The sequence below is a fragment of the Cupressus sempervirens genome, chromosome 7, assembly GCF_028749045.1.
Source record: "Cupressus sempervirens isolate cs-2001-9-10 chromosome 7, ASM2874904v1, whole genome shotgun sequence".
In the NCBI taxonomy this organism is placed as follows: domain Eukaryota; kingdom Viridiplantae; phylum Streptophyta; class Pinopsida; order Cupressales; family Cupressaceae; genus Cupressus; species Cupressus sempervirens.
Window position 1 is genome coordinate 813,605,039 of NC_143124.1, and position 27,831 is coordinate 813,632,869.

General features: G+C 36.9%; 1 protein-coding gene across 1 annotated transcript in view; it reads left to right on the forward strand.

The window, feature by feature from the left end:
- Window positions 1–15,908: 15,908 nt before the first annotated feature.
- ETO1 (tetratricopeptide repeat (TPR)-containing protein) overlaps window positions 15,909–27,831 on the forward strand; it is a 28,718-nt gene continuing 16,795 nt past the window's right edge. The window contains exons 1-5 of the mRNA XM_089793100.1: window positions 15,909–16,052; window positions 16,314–16,815; window positions 18,883–20,646; window positions 23,949–24,240; window positions 24,355–24,664. Coding sequence (XP_089649226.1) covers window positions 16,640–16,815; window positions 18,883–20,646; window positions 23,949–24,240; window positions 24,355–24,664 — 2,542 coding nt within the window. The 5' untranslated portion in view covers window positions 15,909–16,052; window positions 16,314–16,639. The remainder of the gene's footprint in view (window positions 16,053–16,313; window positions 16,816–18,882; window positions 20,647–23,948; window positions 24,241–24,354; window positions 24,665–27,831) is intronic.

Sequence of the window (27,831 nt, forward strand, 5' to 3'; positions counted from 1 at the left end):
TGCAAATTAACTATCATCATAGAGAATTTAATAAAAAGTGACCAAGCACAACCACCACTAGCTTAGCTATGGTGATATGAATACTGTATCATGCCAAGAGGTACCACCAATCATAGATAATGTACATGAAAAGTATGACAATTTATTGAAAAACAAATGGTATAACTATAGTAAATAAAAATAGGCATGCAAAAAATCCAATGTCAAATAAAGTCCTCACCTAAGATATCATACAAAATTGGTCGAGGTACACATGGCTTTCCAAATGAGAGGAGGCACTTACAAGTGGACACCAATAATGCATGAAATTAGAGGATCACTAGAATTGAATAGTGAAAAATTAGAGGCAAATAAAGCATCATGACTCCATCCTGGTACCTCTAGTCAAGTACATCATCGAGGTACTAGAAGTGCATAACAATAGAAAAACCAATAATTGTGGACTAGTAGTGCCAATAGTTGTGTGCAATAGTGTGAAATTTGTTCAAACCATGGATAAAGTGGTTGTAATGGTTAGGCAACAAATTATGAGATGTGTAAGTGGAAATCAGTAGTAGAATGCATGGAGTGTGTGTTGGCAAAGAAGGTCAAAAAAAAATTCAATGGTAATTATGGTGTGGGAATGGCAGAAGTGTACCTAGTATGGGTGCAGCGGGAAGCAGACACTTGGTGAGGTCATTAAAGAGTGAGTCCAGGTGAGTGATGGTCATAAATAGGTGGATAGCATGGGAATGCAATGAAGTAAGGTGAAGAGTAAAATGTGGTCATTAGATTGATTAAGAAGTCTGAGGTAATGTGTAAGTGAAAGCATGTCAGGCTCACTAGATCAGTCGCAGTAGGAGGGTGATGCTAGCCAAGGAAGGTGGATTAGGTAAGGGCAAAGAGAAAAGTGCATTTGGTGAACCTCTAAGGAGCTTGTGTGTCAACCCAAACTGTAAGGTGAATCAAGTCAGATGGGATGGGGGTTGGCACAACTGGAAGATGCGGCGATCAAGGCAAAAGAAACACCCTTGTCAGCATTAATGATGTTGTCAGGGACTGCAATGCAATAGGTGTTGTAGGTGGTATTAGATGACAATGAGCCGATGATGTAGGCAGAGAATAGTCTACTTAAGATGACAAAGAGCATGTCCAGAGTAGAGGAGGCAAGGGAGATAAAATCTCTTGAAAAGTCCACAGAAAAAGCTTTGAGGGATGTAGGAGACGTTAGTGTGGGTGAGGGGATGAGTGTAGTATGTCATTTAATTAGCCTCAGAATGTTGGGACAAGGATCAATGGAAGGGGAAGCGAGTAATCTAAATGTGGAGGAGTTACGACTAAAGTTGGGGGGTGGAGATCAATCATCAAGTGACATGGAAGAATTATGAAGAATGTTGGCTATAGAGAGAGTCTAAGCAGAGAACATTGAACAGGAAGTCAAGTTTTTGTTGGGATCGACAAAGAAGGCGCGGGTAGATGGAATGCAAATAGAGGCAAGATGACTCCAAGCGATGGTGAATACAGAGTGGGCACGGGTTCAATCACTAGAAGCATAACTGTGTGTGGAGCAATTATGTTCAAAAGGGAATGACGCAAGGATGCAGGCATAGCAATCACGAGCTCAGAGATTGTAGGAATCCCTAAAGATGGTGCAAATGGGGTTGAAAAGTGCTCAAAATGAGTTGGTGTTGCTAAAATTGCAGTCCAAGTCATTCAGAGAGGCAATTGCAAAATCGAACTCCCTATCATTGAAATTGCAAGAGCAGTTAACATCGAGTGAGTCAAAGGTGAGACTGTTGTAGCAATGGTTGGGCGAGACAAAAATAGACATGGAGCATTGGCAAATGGCGATTGATCAAATGCAGCAGGAGCAGGATGTGGCCCAATGAGTGATCACTATAACTTTATCATCAAGCATTCCCATATGAGAATCAACAGGAGACACAATTTGTGGATAGGGAATTTGTTCGACTATTAAATGTGCAGTTGCACGGTGGTAGGTTTCTGATGCCCATGGATGCAGTGTGGGTACATAGAGGATTAACGCCAAGGGCTTCTTCTTCAAGAGCTAGATTTGAAGAAATGCCATTGATTGGACACCCTATCTTGCCACCTCCCCCAGGGAGGTTGGAATAAATGATCCATTAGAGGATATTTGAATGTAATGTTGTTGTTTCCATCGTAATAGAATAAAATTTGTATTTGTTTCTATGGCAAAAAAAGGACAACTGGTGGAAATGTTGATGTGTCAGATGAACATTGTCATGTTTGTTTTTTATATTTTTGGAATGTATTTGGATGTTTTTAGCATTTTTAGGAATTTGTAGATGTTTTTGGAATTTTTAGGAATATTCAATTTTTTTTGGAATTTTTGGGAATATTCAAATGTTTTTGGAATTTTTTGAAAAAGTGTCAATCTTCATAAAAGTGGAGACAATACGATCTATAGAGGAAGACAAACCTTCACTTGTATGCGAGGAACTAAATGTCTGCATGTGCTTCCAATGAAAGATGAGTACAAATTTTTGTAATGGCTGGAGAGTCATGTCATTTAATGGTGGAAAAAGCAAGAAGTGCTAAACCACAAATTCAGAGGCACAAGATTGTATATATTGATAGCCTTTATAGACACACATAAGGCCAAAGTTAGGATTTTCGCTAGGTGTGCATTGAGACGGATGCTCACGAGGCCTATGAAAAGGTGTTGGGACCTAGGGGAGGCTTTGATGGCCAAAAGAGGCCAAGAAGGGCCTTGAAAAAGGTGCTTGGGTGTTTGTGAAGGACATTTGGGCTTTGAAAAAGGCATGTGGGGCCTAAAAAGTTGCTTAAGGGCCTAAGAAGTTGCTTTGGGGGCTTGAGAAGGCCAAAACTGGGCCTTGAAAAAGGCATTTGGGCCTAAAAAAGTGTCTCGAGGGTTTGAAAATGCTAAAATAGGGCCTTGAAAATGGCGTTTGGGCCTAGAAAGGCATCTCGAGGGGCTTGAAAATGCCAAAATAGGGCCTTGAAAAAGGTGTTTGGGCCTAAAAAGGCACTTTGGGGACCTAAAAAAAGGTGTTTAGGCCTACAAAGGCATCTCAAGGGCTTGAAAAGGCCAAAACAGGGCCTTGAAAAAGGTGTTTGGGCCTAAAAAGGCACTTTGAGGACCTAAAAAAGGTGTTTAGGCCTAAAAAGGCATCTCAAGGGCCTAAAAAGGCTAAAACAAGGCCTTGAAAAAGGTGTTTGGGCCTACAAAGGCACTTCGAGGACTGAAAAAAGGTGTTTAGGCCTAAAAAGGCATTTCAAGGGCCTGAAAAGGCCAAAACAAGGCCTTGAAAAAGGCGTTTGGGCCTAAAAAGGCAAGGAGACCCCTTACAATCTCTCAAACTTATGCTTACTTATTCTGTGCCCCCTGTTAGGGGATGATGAAAGAATCTGACAAATATTGAGGCCTTTCGGGATAACATTGATATATTTGTTGGAGGGGTCTAGATCAATCGTGGCCAATGCAACATAAATAAGACTAATAATCCATTAGAAATTGTTGTTCTTGGCTAGGGTAAAGAAAAGGTACTCTACCAGATCCTCTTTGCTATTCGCGTTGTGCCAGATTTTTCGGAGCCCAACGAGATGTTTCAGGACATAACTATGCTGCTTCTTAATGTCGTTGAGGCATTTTTTTTATTTTTTATTGTTTTGCTAGAGGTAATGAAGCCATAATTTTATTTTATTTTTTTCAATAAAGTGGGCCTTGCCATTGATTTCATATAAAATCGATCGAGGTATGCAAATTTGTCCCGAAGGAGCACTAATTATAGATGAATACCAATTCGACATGAAATCAATGGATAATTGGTTTGTAAAATACATCAATAATTTATGTATAGTTGAATAGCTTATTCGAGTTGAAATAAGCCATGTCTAACTAAAATTTTGGGGTGTGGTTAATTTTTTAGGATTTTTTGGCTATTTTTGGCAATTATTACCCCCTTTGGAATGTTTTTGGCAATTTTTGAATGTTTTTGATAATTTTTTGATTTTTGTTTAACGATTTTTGAATATTTTTTTGATAATTTTTGACAATTATTATTTTTTTTTTAATAGTTTTTTACAATTTTTGATTTTTTTTGATAATTTTTGACCTTTTTAAAAAAAAAAAATTATTTTTGACCATTTTTTTAATTTTTTGATTATTTTTGACAATTTTAAAATTTTTTTGATAATTTTTTGACAATTTTCCAACTGGTGGGAGAGAAGCAAGGATGTGAGTGAGATTTGTTGGACTCTGGAGATAGCCAAGACCGTGTGGAGGCACCTAAAGAGTCAAGGAGACCAAAGTGGGCCGAAAGGGCTAAGAGTGGGCTTAGGGAGCTATATTGGAGAGGATGAAGGCAAAAATAATCTTTAGAACAACAAAAGGATTGAATAAAAAGCTAAAATGGATATTGCGAATTATTGGCCATGGCGATAACTGAGAGGTGCACTGATTTTCTTTCAATTCATGTCTATGGTATCTCAATACATAATCTAACTCCATGTTTCTCATGATCTGTTGTGTTTCCCTTTGGTGTTGTTATACTACCTGACTCTATTGTTATGAGCTGTGTTTGATGCCAAGAAACCACTGAACTAGAACCCACAAATGTTTCTCAATTGGGTATGTGTGAAATTAACTCAATTGTGCTAGGTAAGCCACAAACAAGCAAAATTTGTCTTTGAGCAGGTTGCTTGAGTTATGTTTGGAGTGTCTTTCGACATTGAAGGACTTGTGTTGTTTAGGGAAGTCCAAAGGTGTTATCTCTCACTCCTTTTGAAACCAAAAGTGGCATTTCTCACCTTTTTATTTTTAAATATTTTCTGGCTTTTTTTTTTTTTTGGTATTTTTGGCGATGATATATTTCCTCAAAGTCTTAGACATAGAACCTTTTGAGATGGATGTCATTGATGGGTTTTGCTAGGTCTATACCATCACAATCTACAAGTCTATAAGTACCAGTCCCAAAAGACTCTATGATAATGTAAGGACCAATCCAAATGGCCTCCCATTTTCCTTTCTTTTCCATGCTAGCTTGGTTTTTAGGGTTTTCTCGGAGCACTAGGTCACTAACTTGAAAGACATAAGGTTTGACCTTTTTGTTGTAATGTCTTGATAATCTATTCTAATACATTTTGAAGTGTTCATGTGCCATACATTGATGTTCTTCTAATAACTCCAATTGCTCTAGATGGGCCACTCTATAATCCTCATCTGATAGGATATCACAAAGAGTAACTCTCAAAGATAGAATCTCAATCTCTAAGGGAAGAATGGCTTCACAATCATAAACCAAAGAGAAGGGTGTTGCACTCGTAGGTGTCCTAAAACTCGTCCTATAGGCCCAGAGGGAAAGATTCAACTATAAATGCCAATCTCTACCAGTATCATTGATAATTCTCTTGAGAATGTTGATAATGGTCTTGTTGGTGGCCTCTGCTTGACCATTGCCTTGGGGGTAATAAATTGATGAGGAGTGGTGTATAATGTGAAATTTCTCACATAATTCTTCAATTATTTGATTTTTAAAGTACAAGGCATTGTCAGTGAGAATGGCATGAGGTATTCCAAACTGATAGATGATATGGTTTAGGATGAAGGAAGAGATTTGTTTTCCCATAGAATCATCAAGTGGTGCCGCTTCAACCCACTTGGTGAAGTATTTTGTGGCGGTAATAATCCATTTATGTCCGCTGGAGGAAGGCAGATGGATGGCTCCAATTAAATCAAAACCCCACTAATAAAAAGGCCATGGTGTGGCTAAAGGGTTGAGTTCTTGGGTTGGCGCATGAACAAGGTTACCATGGATTTGACATTTTTTGCAAGTCTTAACATAGTCGATAGAATCCTTTTCCATGGTTGGCCAAAAATAACCCATCCTAAGAATCTTCTTTGCTAATGTAAAATCACTAGAGTGTGACCCACAAATCCCTGCATGGACTTCTTGTAGAGCAACTCTCGACTTGTCCTTCTCAAGACATCTAAACAAAGCACCGTCAAGACCCTTCCTATATAGTGTATCAGCCACCAAAGTGTAGCATGAGGTCTATCAAATGAAATTATGTTTTTGGTTGCATGGAAGGTCGGAGGGGATGGTGTTATCGTAGAGGTAAGTGATGGTGGGGTTATACCTGAGGGAATTGGGAGCATCTAAGTGACAAATGATAAGGGTATCAAGTTGAGTAAATGCAGGTTGAACCACCTCTTCTACTAAGAACTCATATCGCTCGTGCTACTCCGATAACTAAAGTAAGGAGGCCAAGGTTGCCATGGCGTCTACTGCTCTGTTCTTGTCTTTGGGAATTTGTTCAAAAGTAATATGAACAAAACATGCCTTAAGTGTGTCAGCCATATGTTTGTAAGGCAATAACTTTTCATCCTTGGTCTGATATGTGTGGGTGACTTGATTGATGATCAACTAGGAATCTTTGTAAACCTCTAGTGCTATTAGTTTCCATTCTAAAGCTAGCTTGAGGCCTAAGACCAAGGCTTCATATTTTTCCATGTTGTTGGTGGAGGGAAAAAGTAGTTTGTAGGATTTGGGTATGGTAACACCTAGTGGTGCGATGAACAAAATATTAGCGCCTAAACTATGGTGTGTGGAAGAACCATCAAAATAGAACTTCCAAGTTATCGGCTCTATTCGAAGAATGTACATATTTGAAAAATCAACTAAGATACGATTCAAGCTCTCTATAGGAACATCTACCAATTGGTCGGTGATGGCTTGTCCTTTTATTGTTTTCTTATCGACATACTCGATATCAAATTCGCTTAGGATTATCACCCACATGGCCAATCTGCCTGTTAATATTGTTTTACTAAGAAGATATTTGAGGGGATGAATCTTGGGAATGAGCTTGACCTTATGTGTCAAAAAATAATGGTGTAGCTTTTGGGAAGCAAAAACTACGACTAAACATGCCTTTTCAATAAAGGAGTAATTTAGCTCATAGTTGACCAAGGTACGACTGATGTAATAAATGGCCCTTTCCTTTCTTTAGTTGTTTTCTTGTGCTAAGAGGGCTCTAATGGATTTGTCAGTTACGGAAATATACAACAGTAATGGTTTGTGTGACACTGGAGGCACCAACACTGACCAATTTATCAAGTAGGTTTTCAGTAAATCAAAAGCTTTCTGACACTAATCATCTCATTTGAAAATTATGTCTTTGTGTAATAAGTAGGTGAAAGGCACACAGTTCTCTACTAACTGGGAAATGAAATGACAGACTGATTAGAACCTTCCTTGCAAGGAACGTAGATGACTCAAGTTCTTTAGTGGTTGCATGGTAAGTATGGCCTGTACCTTTTCAGGATCAACTTCTATCCCTTTGGTCGAGACAATGTATCCTAGAAGCTTGCTAGATTTGATGCGAAAAGCACATTTCTTTGGATTTAGCCTAACTTTGAATGCTTCTAAGTGGGTAAATATCTTGAGTATGGGATTTGGCAAGGATATCATCTACATAGTCTTCCATAAAGATGTGCATCATGTCATGAAAGATAGTGGTCATGGCCCATTGATAGGTGGCGCCTACATTATTTAGCCCAAAGGGCATCACATTCCAACAAAATGTGTCCCATGCACAAGTAAAGATTATTTTCTCTTGGTCCTCTAGAGCTATCCTAATTTGATTATACCCTGAAAATCCATCCATAAGTGAGAACATGGAATGGCCTGCTGTCAGATCTACAATGGTGTCAATGTTGGGAAGGGGAAATCATCTCCAAGATGTGCTTTGTTTACATCTTGAAAATCAATGCAAATGCATATGTTTTCATCCTTCTTTGATATAGGTACAATGTTTGATATCCATGATGCATATGGTAGGGGCCGGATGAAGTTGTTATAGATCAATTTGTCTAATTTTGCTTTGGCTAATAGAGCTACGTGGGGATGCATTTTCTCAAGTTTTTGTTTGACTAGTTTGACCTCTAGAGAAATGTTGAGGTGGTGGAAGATTAAATTTGGGTCTAATCCTGGCATGTCTATGTAAGACCATGCAAAGTTTACTTGCCTCTCTTCAAAGAAGCGAATGAATGCAATTCTTTCCTCTATGCTTAAAGATTGTGCTAAATAGACGATCTTTGGTTCTTGCTCTGTACCGATGTTGAATTTTTTGGTTGGTTTAATTGAGAGGGACAATCTTTCCTTAGAGTGCACAAGTAAGGTATCAATCATCTCATTCATGGGTGCCACAGTTGGGTTTTCACCATTGGATGCATCACTTCTATTTATTTCCATCTTTTTCTCAAGATCAACCACAACGTGGTAGTGATCTTTGAGGCTATGAATTGCTTGGCATGTTCTAGTATGACTGAGATGATTGATATTAGACCTAGTTGTGTGCATTTCTTTGATTCTTTGTGGATAGGATGGTTCAACAACGTTAAGGTAGATGAAGACATCGTGGTTAGTGTCAAAATGGGAAATATGGTGAGGCTCAGTTGTATCCCAGCTAATGAGTTCGAGATGGATTAGGGAGAGTGATTCATAATATGGAAAGGGTTCCATGGGGTTCAAGGACATGATCTCATTAGATGACTCATACGCTATATCGGTTAGGTCTATGACATGTGCTTCTTCTAAAGTGTTAAGAAAAGTACAGCTTGCGAGCAGCTTGTAGTAGTTATTTTCGACTTATGCTCAAAAGAAGTCCGAAGATAGGTTTGAAACTAGAACCCTTCAATATGTTCATCATCCTCATATGATATAATGCGACATGTTTATTCTGCAGTAGCCCCTAAGTTGTTATGTGTACTCTGACCCTTGGTGGAGTAAAATCCATACGACAGGTTGATCCTTGTGCAGTGAAATCATTGGATACAGGAATGTGAACAACATCACATTCTTTGTCATGGATAGACTCTTCAGATAATGATTCAAACTCCCACTCAGTGAAGTCGTCATCATCTTCATTATTGGAGGTGTCCATGAGTGGTTCTCTTGTGTGTTGTGAACTAGGGAGAGATAGATTTGCATTTATTATAGCAGTTGTCTTCTTGTTATTACCACCTCTTTCTTTCGATACCCATGCTAGAGTGGAAGAAGCAGAATCACTGTGCTTGGGAAGAGACTCAGGGGTGCTCTGTGCTTTGCCTTGTTCCCTATACCCTAACCCCATTTTGGATTTGTTGGATCAGAACTATACTACAAGAGGTTTGACAATGCCTTTCCCTTTCCCTAAGGGACCTTCTCCCATATATCCCATTTTTTTCATTATATCAAAACCTTTTTTGTGTATATGGAGGGAGATGTCAATATTTTGTTTACTGATTTTGTCTACTGTGCTTGGGGATACTCCACTTGCCTTAACAAAATGTGTGTGATACAATCTGGTGGTGGATGATGGTTTGCTGTGAGATCTTGGAGAAAGTGGGGGATCAAGTAAGGAAATTGAGTACTCGCCTACCCCTCTGCATTGTAGTTTACAATTCCTATCAAACTCCATCAACCTATCCATTTCTTCATAATGTGTTTGTTTAGGGTCATTTGATGATGATGGTGAAGGAAGGGAAGAACTTGAACAACCAAATTTCTCTTTACCCTTAGTCGATGTAGATGAGTGGTCATTATTTCGGCTGGTAAAATATGAAGTGTCTATTGATGTGGACTAACTGAAGTCATCTGTTGGGGTGCTAGTGTCTTCCCTGTTATGAGGAACAAGGGAGCTACAATATTGTGCAATGTTTTAGTCCCCAAGTATGGTCACCTCTTGACCCATGTATGAGAATTTAAGACATTGATGGTAAATAGAGGGAATAACTTGCATATCATGAATTCATGGTCTTCCTAACATGATGTTATAAGTTAATTACAAGTCTAAGACTTGACAAACAGTTTCTTTCATAACTCGTTTGACCGTGATTGGTAGAATAACCATGCCTTTGGAGGATCTCTCCTCGTCATCATAATATTTGATGGTGATTTTCTTCCTTGGATCAGTAGCATCTTTCGTATATCCTAGGGCTTTCACTAAATTTAGTGTGCAAATGTTGAGACATACCCCACCATCAACCAATGCTCTCTTAACTATGTTTTTGTAGATAAAAACTTCAATATGCAGAGGGAAATTTTATGGCTAGATGATGAATATGTCATCTTGGGTTGAAAAGGAGACGCAATGAGGAGCCATAAGATTACTGACCATGTTTTGAAACCTACTCACATTCAGGTCATTTGGCACTAAGGCTTTGGTAAGGATTTCTTTATGCTCTGGCGAGATTTGCAACAACTCAAAAATGGAGATATAAGCAGGAGTCTTAAGTAACTAGTTGACTAGGTTGTATTTAGGCAAGGAGGAACTCATAGTTGCATGATTATAATTTGTCACAGGTCCTAGTAAAATGACTTTAGAGGCCTGGCCTCAGGTAACAACATTTGATGATTGTTTCTTGTTTTTATCCTTAATTATGATGATATTTACGGTATCATCAAATTCGGAGATCATGCCAATGGTGTTATCATAGTGATGTGCATAATTAACCTTATCATGAGGAAATGCCTTTTGATTAGCTCTAGAGGATTCACCATTTTCATGAGTCATGAAAGGGTTCTTGAAGGTTGTATGGTCTTCATTATTGCTAAGGTTATTCACTTCGATAGTTCCATTGTTGATTAATTTTTGTATGGCCCTCTTAAGGGTGAAACAATTGTTTGTTAAGTGTCCCTTGTTTCAGTGATAGGTACAAATGTGCTTGTATTTCAGCACTTTAGTTTGACTTTGGGTTCATAGGGTTTGGCCTCAGGCAACACAATGAGTTCATTAGCCAAGAGGGTTTGTAAAGCACTCTCATAAGACACCTTGATAGGTGTACACTCCTTAAGTATATCGAAAGACTGAGACCTTCGTGGGTGAGGAGCTTGATTATAAGAAATTTTTTGATTAGATGTAGAGGGAGTTGTCATATTACGTTGGTAAATGGACGGGCATTATCTTGTCTAGGTGTGTTTGGTTGGTGTTGTTGATGATAGGACATAGTTGATTTGGAGGGGGTTGAGTTTGAGGTTTGACATGGTTGGCTTCAACCACCCCATCATTGGCAATGTTCTTGTTATTGTTTCTCCACCATAATTATTGTTTGTGAGTGGATCGATCTGAGGAATTATGATTCTATGTGGAATTGTTGGATAAACTCTTACCATATTTAGATAATCTAATAATGTCGTTGTTTATCAAGGTTTCTTCTACCTTGGTGACATTTTATAAGGTAATCTTAAATTCTTTAGGCCCTTGGAGTTGGAGCCAGTAATTCATGGGTTTTGAGAGACTATTGATGAAGATGTTAGTCTTCTCTCTGTTCGGCATGTCTCTATGATACTTGGCAAACATGTGTCTGCCCTGTTGTAGGAAGACCTTGAATGATTTTTCAAGAAATTGTTTTGTGTTACACAAATTGATCATTGTAACTTCCCTTTTGATGTTATAAGAATATTGGACAATAAAAATGGAAGCCAATTGGTCAAAGGTTTTAACATTGGAGGGTAGCTTGGAGAACCATTCCATGGCTTGCCCCCCGAGGCTTCTGGGAAACAGATGCATTAGGTAAGTAGTGTCATGGACAAACTCCATACCTAGCACATGGAATTGTCTAAGGTGATCTTGTGGATTTGATGTACCAAAATATTTATCATATTTTGGTATCTGCACATTTTGAGGGAAAGGTGTAAAGGTAATGCTTTTATCAAATGGTAGAGGACATATCTTTTCGAGGCTAAACTCTATGGGTTGTATTTTCTTTTGCTTCATCCTTTCCATTTCCAATTGTAAGTCTTATAACTTTTGTGTGACAATATCTAAGGGTGACTCTTGTTCATCTTGTTCCAAATTGGTCACATCAAAGTTAGACGACAATTTCGTGCCTTCTTGTGCTAATGCTTGTTTGTAGTGTTTTTTGTGTTTCTCAAGTATCTTGTCCATGATATTAGCAAGTTTGTGATTTTGTTGCAAGTCTTCAATTATAGTTTTAATGCTCTTTTCATCCCATATGTTAGATGAACCCATTTTGGCAAAGGGTTATGAACTTTGGTTGAACAGGGGTAACTTGTGAGTAACTGCATTTGGTAAACAATTTGTTGGGGTAACAGGTTCGATGAGATCTAGAGGTTTTGTGTGTTTGATGGTTCTATTGGCTATTCTAGCACTCAACCGTATAGGTGATCATTTTTGCTTCAAGGTAATACTGGTTTTGCACAGTGGCATGAGTAGTGAATAGGATTCCTTTAACTCTTATGCATTTTCATAGTACGAGGATTTCCGTTGACCTTGATTTGTTAGGAGTAACAAGCTAGGATAGACAAGATGTTTGGAAATATTGATAGGATAAGTTCACTCTTGTGAAGTCAGGTAGGGAATATATGTGTTTCTCCGGACATTTCTGACTTGATATGCAAAATGAAGCAATGAGGGCTATTCGATTAATAATATCATTCGTAGCTTTGCTTGTTTTAAAAATGGTTTTGGTTGATTTTAGGATCTCTCAGTTTGGAGAATATCAATGCGAAAAGGGTATCCAAATATGTCGTTCGTTTGTAAATGTCAAGTATGCAAATAACCTCTATTTTAGGTTCTTTCTCAGATGCATCGTAGGATTGATTAAATGCGCTATTTCATTAATCATGTGTGCTGTTTCATTGATCACACACATTATTTAAATGTTCAAATGCATTATTTTATTTGTCATATGCGTTGTTTTACAGAACAAATGTGCTATTTAAGAATTCAGATGCGCTATTTTGCAATTATATGCATTATAACATAGTTCAAAAGCATCATAGGATTATCTAGATGTGTTGTTTGGAGTGGTAGATGCACTGTTTTAGAGTCTTTCACCGATGTTCTAGTTTTGAACTTGGCTTCTTGTTATCAGTTTATAGTCATGTCTTCCAGAAGGACTATGATTTGAATTGGAGTTTGTTATTAAATTTTTAAAACACATCCAATCACAATAGTAGAGGCCACAATAAAATATAAAACCACACACACCTAGAAAATGGAAGAAAACGGCTTCCTAACAAGTTTATTAAGAGCTGGTGACTAGTGGGTTTTAGTTTTTAACCATTAATGTTTTGATTTACCTCTCCTGTAACAAAGAGCTTCCCACCAACATTAAGGAGGTTTGGCGCAATCTCTTACGGGACTATTAGAGGAAGACTATGTTTAGATCATAGGTGGCTTGCATTCGATTGGGAATGCAAGATTGGGAGGCGTTCCCTCTCACCGGTGCTGCTAAGGCAACTCAGGAGGTAGCCTTTCTACGACCGAGTAATCCTAACTAGTAGAAAGTAGGAAAATGGAAATCATAAATAGGTCTAGGAATTTGATCACTCTAAGAGAGTGAGAGCATATCCCTACTGTTCTGACTTCTCAAACACAACAAACAAGTTTTGTTCAATTCCATGCCCTTAACTACAGTAAAAAAAGGGGCTCCTAGTTAAACTATGTGTTTGTTCTTTCCCTATTTGATTGTTACTAACCCTCATAGAAGGTTTGGCATTCTAATCAACTCTCATGAGTTGAGAGCATAGGCCTACTTCTGATTAGATCAGTGAGGTTAAACGTACTACTTAGAGTAGGTTATGGACTTAAAAGAAAATGCCGCAATCTAATTCACGAGGGTTTTGATCTACTTACCCATTTCAAAACTAGCAAAGGCTAGGCACATTTTTGAGGGTCTTCATTCCCGTTGCGCATTTCAAGCAACCTAAGAATTCTTGTCAACTTAGATGAGGTTTACAAACAATCAAATATCAGATATAAACATTAGATGTGAAGGTTAATAGTTCAAATCAGGTGTATAACTAGAAAACAACATATGCGTCACATAAAGTGGTATATGCGCTATAATAATATTCAAATGAGCTATAAAATGAGCAAATGTGCTATAAAAATAAGCAAATGTGCTATAAAAATGATCTAAAGCATTATAAGAATGATCAAATGCGTTATAAGAATGAGTGAATATGTAGCAAAATGCTTCAAATGCGTTAAAAGATTGGGTGGAAGCCTTAAAACAGCGTGTAAAAGAGCTGTTGCGTCAGGGGAGTGGCAGATCCGATCTTTGTGAGCTTGAAAATGTCTTTGAAAGTTTTATGATCTCATTATGAAGCTTGTCACACGCTATAAAACCTGTAGAAGATCAGATCTGCACCAAAACCAGAGAAATATCCAGATTTAAAAGAAAAATAATAACAGATCTAAAAGAAAAATAACGGTTTAACAAGAAAACTTGAAGAACAGAGAGGCTTTAATACGAAGCCCCATGGTGGATGCCATTTTGTACAGGGTATATTCGCGTATTCATGAAACCTTAATCTAGAGTGCAGATAAAATGACAATGAACTAGACTAAACCCAAGAAATCGTTATCAAAATGCAAACTCTACGAACATCCCATGCTTCCCTAATTACAACCACTAAGAATGCTCTTAGACTAGCATCTCAATGATAGTTCTAGAATGATAAGTATGCTTAAAATGCAGATCTACCAGTATGTATGCAAGATTTAAGATGAAAATATAGATTACATGCGAGTAACAACTCTTAGAATACTATCAAAATGAACATGCAATGAGCTAAACATGTGTTAAGATGATACTAAATAACATGAAAACAAAACTAAAATGCTATCAAAATGACATAAACTTGCTAGAATAACAATGCTAATATGCTCAATATGACAACTCTGAATATGCCTATAATGCAAATGCCTAAAACTTGGGTCCTTTTGCTTTTGAATTCTCCTTTTAATTATAGAATTTTAGAAGAATTTGGGTTTTACCTTTAATTGGTGGATAGAGGTGAAATTGAAAATGTCTCATAAGAGACAAGAGGAGGAGTCTAAAAGCCTTGATTTATAGGATAAATGTGGATTTTTTTCAATTGTTTATAATATAAAAAGAAGGATTTTCATTTTGTGAGGATAAATAGATTTATTGATTTAATAAAAGTTTCATTTATTTTCAAAAGTTTGACTTTTTCCCTCTCCCCTTTGAATTTCATTTTATGATTTTGAATTGTTTTTCTCCTCTTTTGAAGTTGGTTTAGGTCTTATTAATTTGATAGATGATCTAATCGATTAATGACCTAATGTAATCCTTAATTTGAAAGTTTATTGTTTTCCTCTAATTTCCAACTTAATTTGTGTTGATTGATTAAAATTGCGTAATTTAGATCTTTGCCAATTTTTATGTGTCTACACATTAATCCCAAATAATTTAATTTTTAATCATTATCCATTCCTTTCCCTATAGATTACATATTTCAAAACATAAAAAAAACAATCATTATAACTTATAAAACTCATTATAACTTATAAAATTCAATACATTAATTTTTGTAATATACTTTTCTCATAATTAACATTTAATTTTAGAGTCCATTAGACCACAAATATTTCTTATCACATTTTAATCAATCCATAATTATTTATATTCATTTTCTAAGTCTTCAACCTAAGTCACATTGAAAATAACTTTCCTTCTACAATACCAATAATAATAATTTTTATTTATTAATTTAGTAAATGCTTGTAAAAAATGTGCCATATATACCAATAATACTATTTTAAAAAATTAATTTAGTAAATGCTTGTAAAAAGTATGACATATAATGATAAAAACGAGTGAAGAACGGGCCAATCGCAGCACTGGCAGGGATGCCTCCTAAAATGGTTATTTGCATAATTAGTAAAATATTAAAAAAAAAAACAAAATAAAAATTAAAACTCTTATTTGTACATTTAGACCTGTAAATATGCCCTCCCAACGGCCGGCCTTCTACCAAACAAACCACCTACAATATAAAGGCCCCTATTTCCACGTGGCAAGTGTGACCTTGTCCACGCGTCAACGAGTTATTGGGGTGGAAGCCTTCTCCACTTACCTCAAAACGGGGTGTAAAAGCCAGCCGGCAAAGGTGGAAAGGGAAATCGTACGAGAAATATTTATTACGGCAGCAGTTGGGTTGGGTTGTGAGTTCGAATCTCCGCGATTCCGAGAAACACGAGATTACAACAAGACACACAACGAATAAAAACAGGAGGAGCGTCCAGGGCAGCACGTAAGTTATTCAGTCTGTATTTTATTGCAGTGGTTAAAAAAAGGGAAGTTTTTAGTCCCGGGAGTAGAACGCGGACGGGCTGGGTTATTTTGGGCATTATTTTTAATGAAATATGATGTTATCGCCAGGTTTTTCTGGTGCGAAATGCTGTATATATTCAGTAGTATATTAAGTGTGTATACATCGCACAGTAGTCGATGCTCTAACACGTCCTGTCGAGATTATTTTAATTGATGCGCTCTTTTGTCTCTACTTCTTCAGAAGGCTTCCCCCGTTTATTCATTCGTTTGGAAGCTGTGGTAATAAATTGTGTGGGTATACACGGGTATACACACATACATATTGTCTTTGTAACCGGCCTCGGTTAGAATCCTTCCCGTTGACCGGTATTTGGTTCCTAGATCGGCAGAGGCTGTTTCCTACAGGATGACAGTGATTCGTAGTAGTGTAACGAGCATTGCGGATATTTAGAGGGATTTGGATCGTCGGATCGGAAGGAAATTAAAATAGAATGTAAAATTTGAGCAAATTGAGAAGGCTATATTTTTCTGCAGGATGCTGGCAGGGTCCTTGGATTTTTGGGAAAGATGACGAGGAATTTTATATTAGAGGCGATGCGAAGCCTGAGATTGACGGAGGGCTGTAAGGGGCACCAGGTTTATGCCGTCAACCCCGGGGAGAAGGTTGCTGAAGCAAAAATGAAGGTTGATAGCCCCAAGTATTCTGCTAGGAATCTCGAAGCAGACCCTCCCGCTGGAAATGGGTGAGTTGCGTTTCTTCTGTCCATGTTGATTTGTTAGGGTTTTAATTTTGGTACTATACGAGGACTAGTTTTGGAATTTATTTTAATAGGCCACAGGTTCGACGAGCGATATCGCTTTTGATCCAACTTAAACATTTGATTTGGATTTCGATGTATTTTTTCAAATCGCAAAGGGTTTTGTTTTTGGTTTTATAAGATTGCGGTTAGTTTGGATTAGGCTCTGAGCCAAAGATTGGAGCAAGTGCCGCTGTTGCTTCGAATTTCAATATTGAGATATAGATTTCGCATAATTTTATTCATCTAATTTCGAGGTTTCCTTTTCGGTTCCATTTTGGTTCCAGGCAGTGTAGATTTTGACTCTCGGTTAAAATTTGGAAGAACAGTTGTCGCTGATGCTTTTAAAACTATGCAATTTGGATCTGCATTTTGCATTCAATGTTATGTTTTCAGCAACGTGTCTGGGGTTTTATGGTCGCCTTTATAAGAATTGTTTTTGAATGCTCTAAGTTTGGACTTGATTCTGAAATGAAGTTCTGACAAAACATATATTGTTGCTTTAACTTTAAATTTTTTATTTTGCTTTTAATTTTTCATTCGTATGCATTTTGCGTTGGTTTCATTTTTGGTTCTCTATGAAGCTTATTGGGGATGCCGTAAGTCTGTACTTGATTCTGCAATAAAGGTTTGACAAGCAAGCGAATTTGTTGTTTTACTTTACATTTTGGATATGGTTTTCTATTTAATGTTGGTTTGTCTGAATGCTATGATTTTTTTTGAATAGGGTTAAAGCATCGCTACTGCCATGGATTTGATATTAAATATTTATATTTTATACTTTCTGTCTTGCCTTTGCATTGCTACTGATATGTGTTTGATACTAAACGTTTAGATTGTATACTTTCTGTTTTGCCTTTTCTTTTGCTTTAGAATTACTATTTTAATTCAAAAATAAAGCTTTAGACAAATACCCTCTGGTCTGACTTCTCAACGGTGCTCAATCTGGATGACCATTCATTGTCTCAGTGACTAGATGCTGCTGTCGATTTAACTTCAATTTGTCGATTTCAAATTTGATTTCTATTTCTCGTCTGTTATGGTTTCTTCACCAGTATATGCTAGGTTTTAGTTTAGGTTTTTGCAAAACATCTTTGAAATTTTGAATATATTTGCTATAACATAAGTTTAGATTTTTGATTTTTGATTTTGCACTGTATTATTTAATTGCAAAATAGCGATCTAGAGTTTGTGTTCTCATAACTTATACCTTTACATTTTGTATTTGATGCTAAATTTACGAAGCACATGTTGTCATAATTTATATAAACCTTTACATTTTGTATTTGATTCTAAATTTATGAAGCTGCTGTTGTCATAATTTATTTATTTTTCATTAAAATTTTGATGTCAAAGTTGATTAATGATTATTATTGCTTTGCATTTGTTTTTGAGTCTGCATTTAGGAGATTATCTGAACATTATGTTGATTGCTGTTTAGTATTTTATTAATTTAGCTTGGGGATAGGGATGGATGACTAACTTCTGAATTGGGGGTGCTATTGGTGGAGGATTCTTTTGATTTATAGTGCTTATTGCATCTTGTAAAGATCTGATTTCAGGCTGAATGCAGTTGCATTAATTTTGTTTCTCAATTTAAAAATCAAAGCTTGTAAGACTCTGTATTTTTGTAGAAGTGAGAATTAAGGTTTGATTTGGGATATATGCGATGATAGAAGGGATTCATTTGATTGTTTAGAAGGATTCTGTTTTAAAAAAGTGTGATGTTAATGTTGCTTTTTGTTCCTTCAATTTTATTTTGCAATTCACAATTTGGAGATGTGTGGAATTATTTTAAATTCTGTATGTATTTTTAGAAGCGTGTGTGAGTGGGAGTGGTTGAAGGATTAGAATTTGAATTGGGGTAATTGTGGTAAATATGGTTAATTTGATTGCAAAATATTTTTTAAAACAACTTTCATATGAGAGATTGCCCGAGCCTTGTTTCAAATATTATTAATAATTATATTTGCATCAAAAGAAGAGTTGTTTGATTTTTTTTGTGACTTGCAGCTTGTGTGTAACAAAGTTGCTGGAGCCTCCAATAAATCCTCACTTGAGGCTTGTGGACCATGTCGAGACATTGGCTTCAATATATGGAGAACTTGAGAGAGCCTCAGATGAGGAAAAATCTGGCCTATATCTAGAGCAGTCTTTTGTTTTCAGAGGCTTAGAAGAAACTAAATTGCTGCGACGCAGTTTGCGATCTGCACGCCAGCATGCCTCTCGAATTCATGAGAAGATTGTGTTTTCAGCGTGGCTGAGATATGAGAAACGTGAGGAGGAGCTTGACGAGAACATGCCACCCATGCATTGCAGTGGTAGGGCATTGGAATGCCCTAAAGCGGCACTAATTGCTGGATATTCACCTTTAAATATATTTGATCCTTGCCCTTGTCGACAACCCTTGCTTGATCGACAACCCTTGCTTGACAGTGTACTATTGGAGTGTTCAACTTCAGCTGTTGTTGAAGAAGATGTTGTCTTTTGTATTGGTGATGGGGAGGTTGCCTGCAATCGTGAGAAAATTGCTGCACTTTCAATTCCTTTTCATGCAATGCTCTTTGGTTGCTTCACTGAGTCACAAAGATCAAGAATAAACTTTTCAGATAATGGAATCACTTTGCAGGGTATGAAGGCTGTGAATGAATTTAGCAAAACAGGCTGTTTGGACTATTTTTCCCCGGAGATTGTGCTTGAGCTTTTGTCATTTGCCAACAAATTCTGCTGTGAAAAGATGAAATCTGCCTGCGATCAACATCTGGCAGGCCTCGTTTACAATATGCATGATGCAGAGATCTTCATTGAGTATGGCCTTGAGGAAAATGCAGAGTTACTTGTTGCTTCCTGCCTACAGGTCTTTTTAAGGGAACTACCAAAATCTTTACAGAATCCCCAGGTTTCAAATTTGTTATGTAAGTTAAAAGGTGGGAAAAGACTGGCCATGGTTGGACATTCTTCTTTTGCTTTATATTCCTTTTTAAGCCAAGTAGCAATGGAGAATGATATGGTATCAGATGTTTCTGTTAAACTCCTAGAGAGGTTAAGAGAGTGTGCTTCATCGCGTAGACAAAGGGCTCTTGCATTGCATCAGTTGGGTTGTGTGATGCTAGAACGAAAACAATATGGGGATGCACAAAATTGGTTTGAAGCTGCTGCTGCAGCAGGGCATGTGTACTCATTAGCTGGTGTAGCAAGAGCAAAGTTTAAGCAGGGCCATAGGTATTCTGCATATAAAGAGGCTAATGGTCTGATCTCTTGCTACAAGCCAGCAGGATGGATGTATCAGGAAAGGTCTCTGTACTGCTGTGGCAAAGAAAAAATGATGGACTTAAACATGGCCACAGAATTGGACCCGACTCTTCCATATCCATACAGATTTAGAGCTGCTGCACTAATGGATGAAAATAAAATTCATGCAGCAATTGCTGAAATAAATAGGATTCTAGGGTTTAAGGTCTCCCCAGATTGCCTTGAATTGCGGGCTTGGTTTTGTCTTGCTCTTCAGGATTATGATGGTGCACTTAGAGATATCAGAGCTTTGCTGACCTTGGATCCAAATTACCTGATGTATTCCGGACGTGTGCCTGCAGATCAGTTGCTTCGTCTCCTGTGTCAGCATGTGGAGCAGTGGACTAAGGCAGATTGCTGGATGCAGCTTTATGATCGGTGGTCCTGTGTTGATGATATTGGATCATTGGCTGTAGTGCATCAAATGTTGGAGAATGAACCTGAGAAGGGTTTGCTCCGGTTTCGGCAATCTCTACTTCTTCTTCGGTTAGTGCTTCTAAATGATCTGGTCTCTCTTTCGATTAGTAAGAATGTTTGAAAAAAAAGTGCGAGGCTTTGACACTTGTATATCCCTGTATAACTAGTAGTGTTGATCAGACAAAACATTTGAGACGTAAGGCATCATGATACTGTAGGGTATTTTTATTTTTATACCTAACAATGAGGTAAAAAAAATGATAAAATTAATCTCATTCATCAATTCCCACATGCTAATCATTTCTGATTGCACCATCTACATGTCTCAAGCGGCAATATTCCACGGTAGAAAGAACAACTTGATTCTTATATTCTTACGCCTAATTCCCATATTTTTTGATCATCAAGTGTGACAAAGGTCTGATGTAATTTCATTTTCTGGTATTTTCACTCCTTGGCAATTTATACTACAAAATAGAACCCCCTTGCAATTGCAATTCAAGAATTTTCCCATTATTTTGGTGATTAGTGTTTGTTATTAGATAAGTCAAATAGGATGTGATTTTCTCATGTGGCTCATTTTGGTGCTAGAACTTTGTTGTGTTCGTGCACCACTAAAGAATCAAAATGGTAATCGCAACCTAACTTGCATGATACCAAGGGTCTTGGTTTTAGTAGGTAGATGCCACAACGTTATGGTCTGCGTTTATGTGGAATCGATGGCAAGGCAGAGCTTTTGTTCTCATCTGTCATCTGATATACTCTATCTTGTTCATGTATTGCATGGTGTTAAATTCAAACTTCACAAATTGTTTGGATCTTGTAGAAGAAGAAACAGACATAATGAAATGGAGTTTTCAACTTCTCATATATTTTTCCATGATAACTAAGATTTTTATCTCAATAGAATAGTGACTACATCTAGCTTAATATCAATTTTCTTTCCTAAATTTTTTCTTCCTCTCTTTTGATACAGTATTTATGTTTTGTTGTTCTATGTTCATTTCTGATCTAATTTGTACAGAACTAGCTACGTATATTGGCTAAAAGTGTGTGTCAGCTGAAAAAACTATGGTTTGGTTTCTTGATTGTGAGTAAAATTAGTTATTACTTGCATTTATAATCATGACAATTTTTCTTGGATATTATAAAAAGGATGGGTATGAACTGCATCAAGGTTTTGCTGGTAACTCAATATTTTCTGGCTAGCAATAAATTCAAGTGAATTGGATACAGATATGTATAAACTGACATTGTATATAAGGAATTAGAAAGTTACAGGAGGGATATTGGAATTCATGCAATGATTAGAAATATATTATTACAAAATTAAATTTAATATAAATATTTAAAGGGGAACATTATGTCCATGAAGGGGAGGTGAGGTTATGAGATAGAGAACACGATTCTTCAATTTGAAAAACAGTTTCACAATGGCATTGTAATGTTCCATTTTGGATTACCCTAAATTTGCCCTCTATACTTGTAGAATATAGAATTATTGCTGGTTATATATATTTGCAGACTGATGTTGCGATTTAACAAGATCTAATCTAATAACAGATCTGGTCATGATTGCTGCTATGGAATTACTGATGTTTTATTGATGCTCTGACTTGGTTAATGCTGATATTATGTATTAAGAATTTCTGACATGTTTCATGCAATAATTGGAATCAGATCCTCTTATTCCAGATCAGAATACTTATTCTATTCCCATTCCATGCTATCTCAACTTCCTAATTTTGGGCTGATGTTAATAAATCAGATCTCTGCTATAATTTAATTATTTCCTGCTGGTAATAAGACCTGAGGTCAATTCCTTTTCTGCCTCCCCTTTCCTCCTCCTTGAATCTCAATTGAAATATATCCCCTTTATATCTTCCCAAGGATGGAGTTACATCTCTTCAACTAGCAAGGGATGCGATTCTTCTCAGAGTTTTGTTTGTTATTCCTAATTTTTTGGTGTTTATTGGGTTGGTCCTTAAAAAAATTGTTGGCATTTTACTTCTGGTTGTCTTCTTCATTTAATCATTTTCTTTTGACCCTGAATCGGCTGTATTCATTATCCTTTATTGCTCAAGTTTTATTATTAATGTATTTGCGTGTGAATAGGTTTGTTCAAGACTGTTTAGGTGGGCATGACAGGCATTCTTCTTTGTTTTGCACTTGGATCATTTTTTAGATTGCAGCACAGGCTGAATTCAAGTGTATCATGAGCTACAGGGTGATAATCTTTAAATATGAGAGAGGAAACACGTTGGCAAGTGTTTCCTTGATTTGAAATGCATATCAGATGTAAGGTGTTGTAAAGGTTTTGTCAAAAAAGAGAGAAGGTTTTGTCCTGTTTTGCTATGTAGGATATGTGCTTGCTCACCTGCTTGGTAAATGAAATTGATGAACAATATCAATGGAGATCAATATTGAATTGCTTTCCTGCAACTAATAAACAGTCTAGTAAAATGAAGATGGAGCAGTACATAAAAAACGTATTTATTATTATTTTGTAACTCATTTAGTTATTATATTTCTTGTGGAAATTTATAAACAAGGATGTGGACCAGATCTCAGTCTCAAGGTTGTGAAGATGAGATTGATATGAGAAAATGATACATGTCTCATGATTGTCTAACTTCTATCATTTGGTGGTTGTCCTTTTTGATTTTTCCAAAATAATGGAAGATATATTCAACTGAGTAGGCTCTATAGTGATTTAATATCTTTGATTGCATTCGAATATTAGATTTTCTTACAACCATAATTACGGAAGCATACATGTCTCATGATTGTCTAACTTCTATCATTTGGTGGTTGTCCTTTTTGATTTTCCCAAAATAATGGAAGATGTATTCAACTGAGTAGGCTCTATAGTGATTTAATATCTTTCATTGCATTCGAATATTAGATTTTCTTGCAACCATAATTATGGAAGCTTGAAAACATACTGAGATTCATCTGGCCAAGTTTTCTGGTTGAGTGTAGGTGCCCTTTATGTACAATGCTTATCCATTCACAAACTTTGATCCAAGCATTTTGATGCAAAGGTGACTAAGGCCTCTTGAGATTCTATTCACACATGACATAACTATTTGTATTCACCAGAAAATATTATGCAGGCATGCTTTCTTTGTGCATTATGTACATTTGTTCTTGACAACATGATCACAGTCACTTGATAATCTCTATGCACAAAAGTTGAGCCAATTATCTTATGTCTCAACATGGAATTGTGAAAGAGTGTTGCTTCTAATAGATGTTTCCTTTAAGCAAGTGATTAGCAGTTGTTTGTGATTGTTGAATGACTGCTATGGTGGTGTTTTTTAGAATTTGTGCGTATTTGAAGGATTTCAACAACTTTTCTTTGCTTTCAGATTAAATTGCCCAAAGGCTGCAATGCGGAGTCTACGGCTGGCACGTAAGCATGCAAGTAGTGAGCATGAGAAGCTAGTATACGAAGGTTGGATATTATATGACACTGGCCATCGTGAAGAGGCATTACAGAAAGCAGAAGAGTCTATTACCATCCAGAGGTCCTTTGAAGCCTTCTTTTTAAAAGCTTATGCTCTAGCAGACACAAGTCTAGATCCTACCTCAGCCGCCAATGTTGTAGTGCTTCTTGAAGAGGCCCTGAAATGTCCTTCAGATGGTCTTCGTAAAGGACAAGTGAGTGTAATTGCATTCTTAGACTTGAAGATAAACATTGCACTTCTGAATAGTAAACCGATTGTGAAATTTTTAATCCATTATATGAGGGAATTCTTTGTTTCTGGCATGCAGGCCCTTAACAACCTTGGAAGTGTTTATGTGGATTGTAATAAGTTGGATCTTGCTGCCGCCTGTTACATAAGTGCTCTCAATATTCGCCATACAAGGGCTCATCAGGGATTGGCACGGGTATATCATCTGAAGAATGATAGGAAAACTGCATATGAAGAGATGACAAAGTTGATAGAAAAGGCCCGGAACAATGCATCTGCATATGAGAAGCGTTCAGAGTATTGTGAACGGGATATGGCAAAGGCTGATCTAAGTATGGCAACACAGTTGGATCCGCTTAGAACATATCCATACAGATACCGGGCTGCAGGCAAGTTATATTACTATTTTGTTCCCCTTGACTATTTTCTGGCAGTTCCATAAATTGTCTTTTCACTGGTATTTGTAAAGACAGTTGTCCAACATATTCATGATATTTATTGCTTGTCATTACTGGATAAACTGCTATCTAGCAGCTTGTGAGCAGTGTCAGATGAGCTCAACATTATCTGTATCAGATACAATTGTTGTACCAAGTTACCAACTATTTAAAGCCATGCTAGTTAGTCAATTTTGTAGGTGATCTGATTGCAGAATAGACATTTGGTATAACAGGGTAAGGGAGATAGCAAGTACATGCAAATATGGTTTCATTTGATGGTGGTTCACATAATATGATTAAAATGTCAATGGACCTAAGTTTTTATTAAAACATTATTCACTACCTTGTGCTTTGAATTACTAGCTAGAGCGTAAATGTGACAAGTGATTTAAAGACACACAGAACTAAGTGCTGAAACAAGTCCCACCTAGGGTCAAATTTATTAGTGTACTGGGATTTAAAACTTTAAGCACATGGCACCATAGGACTAGGCTTTGAGACTAACTAGCCACAAACAAGATACAAGTAGGAACCTTACATCCTTTGGTCTCCAGGGTCTGCCCTATGAATTCTAGTTTTCAATTTAATCAGTTGTTAATATATGTTGCTTCTCATCTTTTTTATATACTGTTTAGGGGGAAAATGGTAGCAATGAATTTAACAATGTAAACTAGATGAGATGAATTCATTAGTTAAAAATATTCACACTAAGCCAGTTAATACAATAGAAAGAGAGGCTTCCAAATATAACTCTAGTCAGATTAGCATAACCCAAATAGGATGAAGGGATGCCAATAATAAACCCAAATTATACCAAGGAAGTACACAAGCAAGTCCTCTTTCATGCAATGTTTATTAGCCTCAGATATGCAATGTGAGAGTAAATTGATCCAATTGATTGAATGACAAATATGAAATAGATCTAGGAGCAATATGTAAGCAATTAGTCCAATTAAAGTATGAAACTAGATCTATGGTATGATATGAAAAGGTGGAAAATGGACATCAAAATGTGCAAGGGAAAAGTGCCTTTCTGCTCAGAAAACTGCGGATCTGCAATTGTTACAAGAGAGTTGACTGCAGATCTGGAATTAGAATAAAAAACTTAGAAAACCCTAAAATTCTCAGATCTCCAGGTACAGGTCGATCTGGGTGACATATATTGGTAGGTTTACAGGATGACAGACATGTTCTCAGAGCACAAAAACAAAGTCAACCCAGAATATTCTAGAAGCATCTGACTGTAAGTTTTCCAATCCTAATTTGCACTTCCAATAACCTGTTCTTGTACACAAGAAAAAAACTATTTTTGTTGGGTGGGGGGAAGGGCTTGGCTTGGTCAAGCCCTTGTTTAGAAACTAACCTTGAATGGGACAAGTATGAAAAAGCATGTAAAACACTAAGACAAATACAGTGATTCACCTTACTTGATGAAACCCTTGTTAGGAAGAGTTCTGTTTTTGGTAGATGTTGTTGATGTTGAATCTTCAATACAAAGAATCCTTGAATCTTGAGAACACCTTGAATGCTTGACGAATGCTTAAATGCCTTATTGAATGATTTGAATTTGTTAGCTCGAGTGTCCCTCATGCATGTATAAATGCCTTGTGATTGCTATTTGATGTGAATATGAGGTGCCCAAGCTTCCTTTTATACTAGTTTTCGGGATTGAAAACAAAGCAAGCTGATGGGGTCACCCAATTTTCAAAATAAAATCCCTGAAACAAAACTGGTCTTGGACCAAAAATGCTTGGGGTACAGGCCGACCTGGCCGACCTATACTAATATAGGTTGACCTGAGTGACCTATACCAATAAAGCTCAATTGGGTTGACCTATACCAGGGTTATCTCGAGGAGGGGTAACCCTGAGGTCTTGAAAACTGTATAGACAAAAATTGGAAAAGAGGGAAAAAGCAAGAAAAAAAGTTGATTGAGCACAAATGGATCCATGGTCCATTTAATCATTATTATATTTTACTCAAGCATCTACTTGTCATTATCAATTGTGGGCTTAAATTTTTCTCACTTCAATGGTTTTTGACAAAATTCATTGTAGTATCTAACTTTTCAGGAGTTTGCTACATAACACAATAGATAGTTCCGTGAGCAGTGAATTAACATTTTCTAAAAGAGTGCACTGGATAAGATGGAACACACACGCACACACACACACACACACACACTCTCACATATATGTTGTTTGTATGTGTGTGTGTGTATAAGTTGCCTCTGCTCCCTGCAATGTTGCCGCTGTTCCAGAGGCCATATCCCTACTATTCTCAACTACTGCCTGCTGTTCCCAAAGAATTATTCACTGCTCCTTTTTTATTATCCTAAGGGTCAACCCCACTCTCTCTCTCTCTCTCTCTCTCTCTCTCTCTCTCTCTCTCTCTCTTTAAGGAAATATTAGGCAATATGCCTGGATTTTTATTTCCTAACTCTGTATGCACACACACACACACACACGCGCGCGCGCGCACACACACATTGTAAGCATTTCTTTGCTCTATTAGACTATCAAATGCATAACCTCTGGCTTCCTGTCCAACATCTTTTAAACTGTTGTTTTGATACGTTCCATCTGCTTAATTGCACTCTTTTAGATAATATGCCCGGATTTCTATTTCCTGTCATCATTGCTTGCTGATGCGCATTTCAATTAAAGACTAAAAGGAGCTTGTAATATTTAACCATTCAACTCCCATAACTGCTATCATATATATCAATGTAGATCAAATTTAACTTAAAATTTGGAGCATTTTCCTGGATGCAGAGATGCAGCTTTGGTGAGGGTAAAAATCTCCCTTGCAGAGGAGGGAACAACTATTAAAAATAAAAATAAATAGTGCATGACTTTGAACTAAAGTAGCTGAAATTTATCTACAGTTATTGTAATTTTCCCAGCTAATTTTTACAGATCCTATGATTAATGATAATATATTTAAATATAAGTTTTTCCAGTGCTTGACCCCCTCGACTCTAGCCCTATCTATACTCCAAATGCAGCCAACCCACCTAAGGCGAATATGGCCGGTGCTGAAGGCATAGGTACACAAGTGTGATGTTTTGTTGGGTTGGGTTAGTTTGTATAAAATAATATGAAAATCCCAATGGA